Source organism: Podarcis tiliguerta (assembly GCF_965153285.1).
Source record: "Podarcis tiliguerta genome assembly, chromosome: 7".
NCBI lineage: Eukaryota > Metazoa > Chordata > Lepidosauria > Squamata > Lacertidae > Podarcis > Podarcis tiliguerta.
The window spans coordinates 37,395,542-37,406,631 of NC_139540.1; the positions used below are offsets into that span (position 1 = coordinate 37,395,542).

The 11,090-nt window shown below is 42.3% G+C and overlaps 1 protein-coding gene across 3 annotated transcripts in view; it reads left to right on the plus strand.

The window, feature by feature from the left end:
* The window catches only part of LOC310682447 (DGAT1/2-independent enzyme synthesizing storage lipids-like), a 44,178-nt gene extending 40,476 nt beyond the window's left edge, over nucleotides 1-3,702 (plus strand). For all 3 annotated transcript variants that reach the window (XM_083451339.1, XM_083451340.1, XM_083451338.1), the window contains 4 exons: nucleotides 1,340-1,530; nucleotides 1,948-2,008; nucleotides 2,304-2,443; nucleotides 3,505-3,702. In XM_083451339.1, coding sequence (XP_083307465.1) covers nucleotides 1,340-1,530; nucleotides 1,948-2,008; nucleotides 2,304-2,443; nucleotides 3,505-3,609 — 497 coding nt within the window. In that variant the 3' untranslated portion in view covers nucleotides 3,610-3,702. The remainder of the gene's footprint in view (nucleotides 1-1,339; nucleotides 1,531-1,947; nucleotides 2,009-2,303; nucleotides 2,444-3,504) is intronic.
* The last annotated feature ends 7,388 nt before the right edge of the window (nucleotides 3,703-11,090 follow it).

Below are 11,090 nucleotides of genomic sequence, written 5' to 3' on the forward strand. Positions count from 1 at the left end.
TGCTTTTTATCAAAAAATATGTGAAATCTGACATAAAACAATCCTATAAAATATAAAACCATGTATCAGGCAAACAGGTGAAAAACAACATACAAATAAAATATCAGCAAGATGATGGATGTGACCATGGGGAATGTAAGCCAAAATAAAACTCGTAACCAAGTGTTGATATTTCATTGTATCCACCTATGCTGTTGGGGCAATCCTCTCAAAGCATGCATGCCTCACTTCATTTCCCAGTGACAAGTTGCCCTGACAGATTCCTATCTGAGTTACAACAATGGATGAGCCCAGAATGAGATGGAGTGTTCACACAAAAACTGCAGGCTTGCTTTGGCCATTTACAGCCTCAACCTCTTCTTACAATAATATTTCAGGCATCTTATTTGAATCAGGCTATGATTCCAATACAGCGTGTCAACCTTTGTCTTTTGGCCCATGATCACAGATTGCAGGAATACCTTGTCTGACCTCAAAACAGCTATGAGACTACTTTCTACACTCTTCCTCAGGGATCTAAGAAATGGGGTCAACTGCATTATCTGACATCTGTTTTCTGTGCTGTAACTGCATATGATGCTGCTGACTTTAATGCCAGAATAGGACAAGGTGTAGGAAACTGGGTCTCCAACTTGATGATTTCTTCAGGTACAAAGATACCAGAAAACAGGGCCCCACCCGAACACATGGCCAATCAAGCACTCCCACACAAAGCTTTTATGCAATCAAACCCACGTGACACCCTTGCTGGAGTGTTCATGGCCCTCCACTGCCACTCCCCACACATCATCTTCCTCTGCGTGCACACAGCAGTCACAGTACGGAACTATGACACCACCAAAGGGTTATTTAAATAAGGAAGGAAGGAAGTACAGAGCCCAAAAATGCCCAGTAGCACAGAGTGCTCTGTTTGGGGGGTGAATTTGTCCATTGGGTGAATTAATGCAGCATATAATCTCCACCCACTTACCTGTGCATGAAAAGATGAACTTATGTTGGTGTAGGCAGGATTCAGCCAGCATGGGCTCATCTGTGCTATGTGTGTATCTGTCTCTCTATGCATGCCGCAAGGCACTGTGGCCTGTATTTTTAACATAATGCAAACTTGAATGTCATTCTGTTGTACTACAGACTTGACTTGTGGAACGCATGTCTAATAAGGTGGCCACCTCAGCACTTCCACGAAATCCTACTTGAAAAGGATTGGCAGAGAACTATGCTCGTGATCTGTAACAGTGCAATATCTTTGGAATAATGACACTTGTATAGCGTCCACAAATGTCCTAAATAAGCGTTAAATAAAACACATTTTCTTTCTATTTGGGGCTTCTTTTTTCAGGGCTGAAGATACTATTAAATTCCATCAATTTGAAAGATTTCAATAAAGCTGAATGTGTGGAAATTTTGAAGAAAGGCCATTTACTGGGCATTGCCCCTGGTGGAGGTAGAGAATCACACTTTAGTAATGACTACAACATAATGTGGGGTAACAACACTGGTTTTGCTCGGGTAGCTTTGGAGGCAAAAGTGGTGAGTGATCTTTGTGCAATTTGCATTGCCTTCACGATTATCCTAGATAAGACTTAATGTGTTGACATCCTTGATCTAGCATCCTAAGCAGTTGAGGACGGCTAACATCCTGTTTAGGGGTCAAATGATATCTGGAGTTCCAAGAATTTCCTACCCCTGCTTTTTTTTTTAAAAAAAAAGCTATTGAAATCACTTACATTTAAAAAGAAAAATAGCTTTTCTCCTCTTCAATTCTTGAAAATCTGGGGGACAGCATGTGCTATTTGAAGTCAGTTGCGTCTGGCTTGTCATTGTAATCCCAGATGGGGAGCATTATTCCTAGTCCTTAACCAAAATAAAGGTGGGGCAGGTGGGGTGAATTAATTCTCCAGTTTTCACCTTTCTTTTGATTTTGTATTTCTTCTTTTATTCTTTCAGCCCATCATCCCTATGTTTACCCAAAACGCTTGTGAAACATTCAGGAACATTGGAAAGTCAAGTGAGCAAAATATCTTATATTCCTTGGTTGATCAAGAGATCTGATATCAGGCAATAAACAGATTAATAATATACGATGATATTTTTTAAAAATCTATTTCGTACCTACTAGTAGTTTATTCAGTGTACACTTATCTGCAAAAGTTGTGCTGTCTCTTAAAAAATTATTCACTCAAATTATTTAACCTCATCTCTGGGATGGATTGATTGGGATTGCTAAAAACTCAGAATGCCAACTAATTTCAAATTTGATATGGGATCGCTTTTTTACAGACTCTTTTCCCTTTCATACATAGGGCTGACAAGATGGTTACATGGGAAAACACGACTTATCTACCTTCCCATATATGGGCCATTTCCAGTGAAACTGAGGACATATATTGGAGAACCCATCCCATATGATCCAAATATAACAGCTGCAGAGCTGGCTGAAAAAGTAAGTTAACTCTACACAAGGAAGTAAAAAAGCAGAATATTGTTTTCCTGTTGGTTTCTCTTTTTCAGTTCTATAAAATGGTTTCTGCCTACTGACTTGCTCATTCTATACGACCAGAGATCAGGTTCATTATATAGACTTTTGTGCACTATGTTCATCACTCAGCTTTCCCTCTCCAGAACTTGTTGAGACCATGAAAAACCTATGCATTTTATGCACAAAGATCTGCTCATGCAATAGGACTTCTTCTGCCCACCATATGCCCCAGAATCTGCCCCAGAGGGTTCTTCCAAGCCCCCTCCGCCGGGGGGGACCCAGTAAGCACTGTGCACTCCTAATCCTCAATAAAACTATTACTGAAGAACTTCTGATGTTTGTGTGACTTATTGCAACTCTGTACGTGAATGTGACTCCATTTTACTCTGCTATTTTCACCCATGCCCTGCTGTGCTGTTTTCAGGCATGGAACCAGGAGGTGACTTATTTCTGTCACTAGCCCTGTCACCCATTGCCGTTCTAAGCGAATAGTGAATATATAGTGAAATATAACTCTACTGAATATATAGTGAAATAGCACTAGTGAAATGTGAATATATAGTGAAATAGCATTTCTGCAGTTTTCCTCACATAGCTGGAGGTAACAACCGTGCAGGAAAACTAATACGTACCAAGCAGCCCAAGGCACTTATGTTTGGTTGTATCTCTGCCATTCTCATACAGTGCTCTTGGTAAACATAAAGAGAGTGGGCTGGATTCACTGACAGATGAGCAGTTTCCTAGTGGGGGTTCCTGGCCCTGGCTGCTTTTGCCCAACCCTCCATGTTGAAGAAGCCACTTTTGACGATTGAGAGACAAGGATTATCGTGCAACACATCTGAATCTACAAAGTCATTTACGTATCCCAGAAAGAAGTTACATATTGTGCTTCTATATCTGGAATAAATGGGTTGCCTCTGGTTCTGATCCCTTAACTTTATCATCACAGATATTAATAACTGTGAACACCTATTTAGCAATATATTCCTATAACACAGTGTATTCCTTTGTTCTTCTTTCAACAGGCAAAGATTGCAATTGAAAATCTTCGGGATAAATACCAAAAAAGACCAGGAAATATCTTAAGAGCTCTTTCAGAACGATTTGATAAGCATTACAAAGCTAACTAGTCCATATAAAACAGTTGCAGTGTTTCTGACAAGATGTCTGTTATAGGAAGCATTAATAATTGTGTTATTAAAGCTAAGCTGATATACACAGAATTGTGCTGTATTGTTTATTAATTATCTGGAAGGGACCCTAGCTCAGTAACCCAGCACCTGATGTGTGTTCAGAAGGTCCTAGGTTTTCAAAGACATACGAGTGCTTTCTTGCCCTATCCTGCAATACTCCCAGAATGCCCCTTTTATAATGGGAAGGCGAGTGCTTAACTGAAACATGAAATAATATTACAAGTGAAAGAGTAATGTCTCTTTTATTCACATCTCTTTTATGTTTATAGAGATAAGCTTTCACTTGGTTTGAACCTGTGGGCTGCAGACCTCTGCAGGTACACAGAGTTATCCCAAGGGGTCAACAAAGCAGCTGTGGCTGGCAGGTCCTGGTCAAGGGCCCAGGAACTCAGAGGCCTGCTCGTCTAGCACCCATTAGCAGGCTTTCTCCCAATAGGATGTCTGTGGAGGAAGGCATGAGGCCCATCTGCTCTCGAAAAGGAGTGATTCGGCTTCAAGCGGGTTGGCATAGATGACCCTTGTGGTTCACCCCAACTTTATTATTCTATGATTCCTATGAGGCACCCCAAAACAAATCTGTATGAATGTTTACTACATTGGGAACAATTCCACATTTAAAAATGTGATTATACACACACACACCCTCAGATGAACAGCAACACATGACCCATTATACCGTGCCATTTATTAACAGAAATAAAGACAATATGGAAAAGCCATGTGTGAAAAACTAAGTACATCTTATTATTAAATAGCTTGTAGAACCACATTTAGCAACAATAAGAAGCTACCATTTTCTGTAGGACTTTATCAGTCTCTCACATCACTTCAGTTCTGAAATCATATATAAACCAACTGAAAATGGCCAAAGCCCCAGGCTCAGATGGCATTACACCAGAAATGATAAAAGCACAGGCGGATTGGTGGGCACCTTTCTTAGCCACCCTCTTCACTTACATAGATGACACTGGCCACATCCCAAGGGAATGGGGAACAGACATAATAGTTCCAATCTATAAAAAGGGCAACAGAGGGGACCCAGTGAATAGGCCGATTAGCCTATTAAGTGTGATCAGTAAACTCTACGCAAAGCACCTCCTTAATAAATAAATTTGCTAGAGAATGAAGATATCCTGGCAATAGAACAAGAAGGCTTCAGACCCGGAAGGTCCACGACAGATCACTGCCTAACGCTACAACATCTCATCGACAAATACAAATCAAGAGGGCAGGCCTCACTATACACTGCCTTCGTTGACCTAAAAGCAGCCTTTGATACAGTCTCCAGAACCAGACTCTGGGACAGACTACAGGGTACCAATATAGATAGAAGGCTCCTGCTCTTAATTCAGGCACTGCACGCAAACACGGCTCTTAGAGTCAGGTGCAGCCGCCTAGGACACCTAACGGACCCTATTAAAACCTTCAAAAGTGTCAGGCAAGGGTGCCTATTGGCCCCCCTACTATTTAATTTCTATCTAAATAACTTAGTATCTGCACTCAATGACTCATAACTCCACCCACCAAAGCTTGCAAATTGGCATATTTCGGTCCTGCTATATGCCAATGATGTGGTAATTCTATCTAGAACCCCCACTGGACTCAAAAGAGCACTAAGAAAGCTTGCAGCATACTGTGAATCTGAATGTCTCAAAATCAACTATCAAAAGACCAAGATACTCACTTCTGGGAAAAAGCCAAAGCTTAGAAGCTGGGAACTCCAAGGCCATAAATTAGAACAAGTCACAAACTACAAGTATCTAGGAATGGTGGTACAGGCCTCAGGAACCAACAAACTACACATAAACTCCATCGGGAATTCAGTGGAAAAAACTGCAAATTGTATTCTTAAATTCTTCAGAGCACAAGGGGGCTCCTTCGTCCCCGCAGCTCTAAAATTATACAAGGCCAAAACTTTGGCACAACTCCTGTATGGTTCCTTTTTGGGTCCGCCTTCCTCTGCTTTCTCCCCCCTTGAGGGAGTTCAATCTAGACTTCTTAGAGCTCTCCTCCAAGTCCCCAGATGTGTCTCAAACGCATGGGTGAGATTGGAAACAAGGATGATGAGAGTGGAGGCTAGCATCTGCTTAACATCAATCTACAAATGGCTGACATTGAATCTGCTCCCCCGAGGGATAGCCCCACTCAACCTCTGCGACCAATTCCAGTCAGGCTGGCAGACTGCAGTTCTGAACACCCTCCAGAAACTGGGTTTTGCCCCTCATGCCCTTCTAAGTCTGGGCTTGGGCCAGGCAAAAGCCACGGTCAGGCAAAGAATATTAGATACCGAGAGATAACAGGACTGCGCAAGGTGCTCCAACTATAAAATTAGAGAAATCGAGAGAGATATAGCCGCACCGGCAGCATATCTCTTCTTTCTCGTATCTAGAAATGCAAGAAGGGCCTTTACACTCGCCAGAAGCACGGCTCTTCCCTCGCCGGTCCTGGATGGAGCCTTTAGAAAAGTCCCCTATGCTCAGAGACTTTGCACGTGTCCATTGGGAGAGATAGGAAGCCCAGAACACTTGTTCTTTAAATGTCCCTTTTACGAAGAGGCATGTAGTAAGTTCATTGATCCTCTTCTGGTGAGGCTCACCGACCTCCCGCAAAAGCAAAAATTCGACCTTTTGCTGTTAGGCAAAGATCAGAAGAAGACCTGGATGGTCGCCAGATTTTGTGTACAAATCTGTAGGCGCAGACCATCGCCCAACTCAAAATAGTCTGCCATGAAAATCCCCAAACTCGGTTCCACGGGTGACTCTGAGTCAACTCCCTCGGATAGTTTATTGTTGCACATTGGTTCTAAATTTATTGTTGTACATTGTTTTAATTTTCTGTTTTAACCATATTTGCACATCAGTTTCTAATGTTGTGAGTGTCCTCCATTTCAGAGGCTTCTACTCTGCAGCCTCTTATAGTTGTTTTAACTGCGAGTCTTTTAGATCTTACGCTCTTACAGTTGTTTTAACTGCATGTTTTTATTTGTTTTTAGTTCTTATCTGTTTTAATTATCAGTTTTGATCCATCCATTATCTGTGTTTAATCTTGTATTTTATTCATATGTTTTATCCTATGCTTGTTTCTTTGTCCTTATCTGCTCCAATATTTATCAGTTAAAAAAAGGCCTAACGGCTATTTTATTTATATGTTGTTTTTGTTTTTTGTTTTCTTTTTCTTTTTGTTTTTATCCTGGTCTGTGACCGTAATAAAGTTCATTCATTTACTTCAGTTCATTGAAGTTTGCTGGCATTTGTTTATGCACATCTATCTCAAGGTCTTGTGCAGCATTTCAATTGGGCTGAGGTCTGGACTTTGACTAGGTCATTGATTCTGTTCTTTTTCAGCCATTCTGTGATAGATTTCCTGGTATGCTTGGGATCCTTGTCCTGTTAACAGCATGACCCAGTTTTGGCCAAGCTACAGCTGTCGGGCAAACTGCCTCACATTTGACACTAGAATACTTTGGTATACAGAGGAGTTCATGGTTGACTCATTGACTACAAGATTCCCAGCTCCTGTGCCTACAAAACAAACCCAAATCACCACCCCAAGCTGCTTGTGCTGATATGCTGTTTGGTTTTCACCAAAGGTGGTGCTGTGCATTAAGGCCAGACATCTCCGCTTTGGTCTCGTCTGTCCAAAGGACATTGTTGCAGAAGTCTTGTGGATTGTTCAGATGCAACTTTGCAAACCTAAGCCATGCTGCCATGTATTGAATAATAGGATTATTCAGAAGGTATTGAATAATCAGGATCCGGTGCACAAGCTTGGGGTCATTTTGAACTCACATCTGACCATGGATGCACAGGTTAATTCTGGTAGCTAGACTGGTGATAAGGAGTGGCCGCCATATAACACCCAGTCTGGAAGATCTATATTGGCTCCCTGTACATTTCTGAGCACAATTCAAACTGTTGGTGTTGGTGTTGATCTTTAAAGCCCCAAATGGCCCTGCCACTGTATACCTGAGGAGTGTCTCCACGCTCATCATTCAGCCCACGAACTAAGGTCCAGTTCTGAGGGCCTTCTGGCGGTTCCCTCAATGCAAGAAGTGATGTTACAGGGAACCAGGCAGGCTGCCTTCGAAGTCGGTAGTGGCTCCCACCCTGTGGAACACCCTCTCGTCTGATGTCAAATAGATAAACAACTACACAACTTTCTGAAGACATCTGAAGGCAACCCTGTATCAGGAAGCTTTTAATCGATGATGTGTTGCTGTGTTTTGATTATGTTCTAAGTCACCCCTTCATGGATCACTGCCTTGCCGTGGCGAAGGGGCTTGAATAACTCAGAGAAGCTATGAACTATGCCGTGCAGGGCACCCAAGATAGACAGGTCATAGTGGAGAGTTTTGACCAAATGTGATCCACCTGGAGCAGGAACCGGCAAGCCACTCCAGTATCCCTACCAAGAAAACTCCATGGACAAAGACAACAGGCATATAAAAGTTATAACGCTGGAAGATGAGCCCCTCAGGTCGGAAGGCATCCAACATGCTACTGAGGAAGAGCGGAGGACAAGTACAAGTAGATTCAGAGCTGATGAAGTGGCTGGGCCAAAGCCAAAAGGTCGCTCAGTTGCAGATATGCCTGGAAGTGAAAGGAAAGTCCAATGCTGTAAAGAAAAATATTGCATAGGAACCTGGAATGTAAGAACCTTGAACCTGGGTAAGTTGGATGTGGTCAAAAATGAGATGGCAAGAATAAATATTGACATCCTGGGCATCAGTGAACTAAAATGGACAGGAATGGGCGAACTCAGTTCGGATGACCATCATATCTACTACTGTGGGCAAGAATCCCGTAAAAGAAATGGAGTGGCTCTCATAGTCAACAAAAGAGTGGCAAAAGCTGTACTGGGATGCAATCTCAAAAATGATAGAATGATCTAGATACGAATCCAAGGCAGACCTTTTAACATCACAGTAATCCAAGTTTATGCACCAACTACTGGTGCTGAAGAAACTGAAATTGACCAATTCTATGAAGACTTACACCTTCTAGAAATGACACCAAAGAAAGATGTTCTTCTCATTATAGGGGATTGGAATGCTAAAGTAGGGAAGCAAAAGATAAACGGAACAACTGGCAAGTTTGGCCTTGGAGATCAAAACGAAGCAGGGCAAAGGCTAATAGAGTTCTGTCAAGGGAACAAGCTGGTTAGCATAAACATGCTTTTCCAACAACACAAGAGACGACTCTATACATGGACATCACCAGATGGGCAGCATTGAAATCAGATTGATTATATTCTCTGCAGCCAAAGATGGAGAAGCTCTATACAGTCAGCAAAAACAAGACCTGGAGCTGACTGTGGCTCAGATAATCAGCTTCTTATAGCAAAATTCAAGCTTAAACTGGAGAAAGTAGGAAAAACCACTGGGCCGGTAAGATACAATCTAAATCAAATCCCTTATGAATACACAGTGGAAGCAAGGAACAGGTTTAAGGATCTTGATTTGGTGGGCAGAGTGCCTGAAGAACTATGGATGGAGGCTCGCAACATTATACAGGAGGCAGCAACAAAAACCACCCCAATGAAAAGGAAATGCAAGAAAGCAAAGTGGCTGTCCAACGAGGCCTTACAAATAGCTGGAGAGAGAAGGCAAGCAAAATGCGGGGGAGATAGTGAAAGATACAGGAAATTGAATGCAGATTTCCACAAAATAGCATGGAGAGACCAGAAGGCCTTCTTAAACGAACAATGCAAAGAAATAGAGGAAACAACAGAATGGGAAGAACCAGAGATCTGTTCAAGAAAATTGGAGATATGAAAGGAACATTTCGTACAAGGATTACCATAATAAAGGACAAAAGTGGAAAGGACCTAACAGAAGCAGAAGACATCAAGAAGAGGTGGCAAGAATACAAAGAGGAATTATACCAGAAAGATATGGATGGCTTGTACACGCCAGGTAGTGTGGTTGCTGACCTTGAGCCAGACATCCTGGAGAGTGAAGTCAAATGGGCCTTAGAAAGCACAGCTAATAACAAGGCCAGTGGAAGTGATGGCATTCCAGGTGAACTATTTAAAATTTTAAAAGATGATGCTGTTAAGGTGCTACACTCAATATGCCAGCAAGTTTGGAAAACTCAGCAGTGACCAGAGGATTGGAGAAGATCAGTCTACATCCCAATCCCAAAGAAGGGCAGTGCCAAAGAATGCTCCAACTACCGCACAATTGCACTCATTTCACACGCTAGCAAGGTTATGCTTAAAATTCTACAAGAAAGGCTCAAGCAGTATGTGGACCGAGAACTCCCAGAAGTGCAAGCTGGATTTAGAAGAGGCAGAGGAACCAGAGACCAAATTGCAAACATGCACTGGATTATGGAGAAAGCTAGAGAGATCCAGAAAGACATCTATTTCTGCTTCATTGACTATGCAAAAGCCTTTGACTGTGTCGACCACAGCAAACTATGGCAAGTTCTTAAAGAAATGGGAGTGCCTGATCACCTCATCTGTCTCCTGAGAAATCTCTATGTGGGACAAGAAGCTACAGTTAGAACTGGATATGGAACAACTGATTGGTTCAAAATTGGGAAAGGAGTATGACAAGGCTGTATATTTTCTCCCCGCTTATGTAACTTATATGCAGAATTCATCATGCGAAAGGCTGGGCTGGATGAATCCCTAGCCGAAATTAAGATTGCCGGAAGAAATATCAACAACCTCAGATATGCAGATGACACAACCTTGATGGCAGAAAGTGAGGAGGAATTAAAGAAACTAAAGAAATTAAAGAAATTAATGAGGGTGAAAGAGGAGAGTGCAATATATGTTCTGAAGCTCAACATCAAAAAACCCCGAAGATCATGGCCACTGGTCTCATCACCTCCTGGCAAATAGAAGGGGAAGAAATGGAGGCAGTGAGAGATTTTACTGTCTTGGGCTCCTTGATCACTGCAGCTGGTGACAGCAGTCACAAAATTAAAAGACGCCTGCTTCTTGGGAGGAAAGCAATGACAAACCTAGACAGCATCTTGAAAAGCAGAGACATCACCTTGTCAACAAAGGTCCTTATAATTAAAGCTATGGTTTTCCCAGTAGTGATGTATGGAAGTAAGAGCTGGACCATACAGAAGGCTGATCGCTGAAGAATTGATGCTTTTGAATTATGGTGCTGGAAGAAACTCTTGAGAGTCCCATGGACTGCAAGAAGATCAAACCTATCCATTCTTAAGGAAATCAGACCTGAGTGCTCACTGGAAGCTGAGGCTCCAATACTTTGGCCACCTCATGAGAAGAGAAGACTCCCTGGAAAAGACTGTGATGTTGGGAAAGATGGAGAGCAAAAGGAGAAGGGGACAACAGAGGACGAGATGGTTGGATAGTGTTCTCGAAGCTACCAGCATGAGTTTGACCAAACTGCGGGAGGCAGTGGAAGACAGGAGTGCCTGGCATGCTCTGGTCCATGG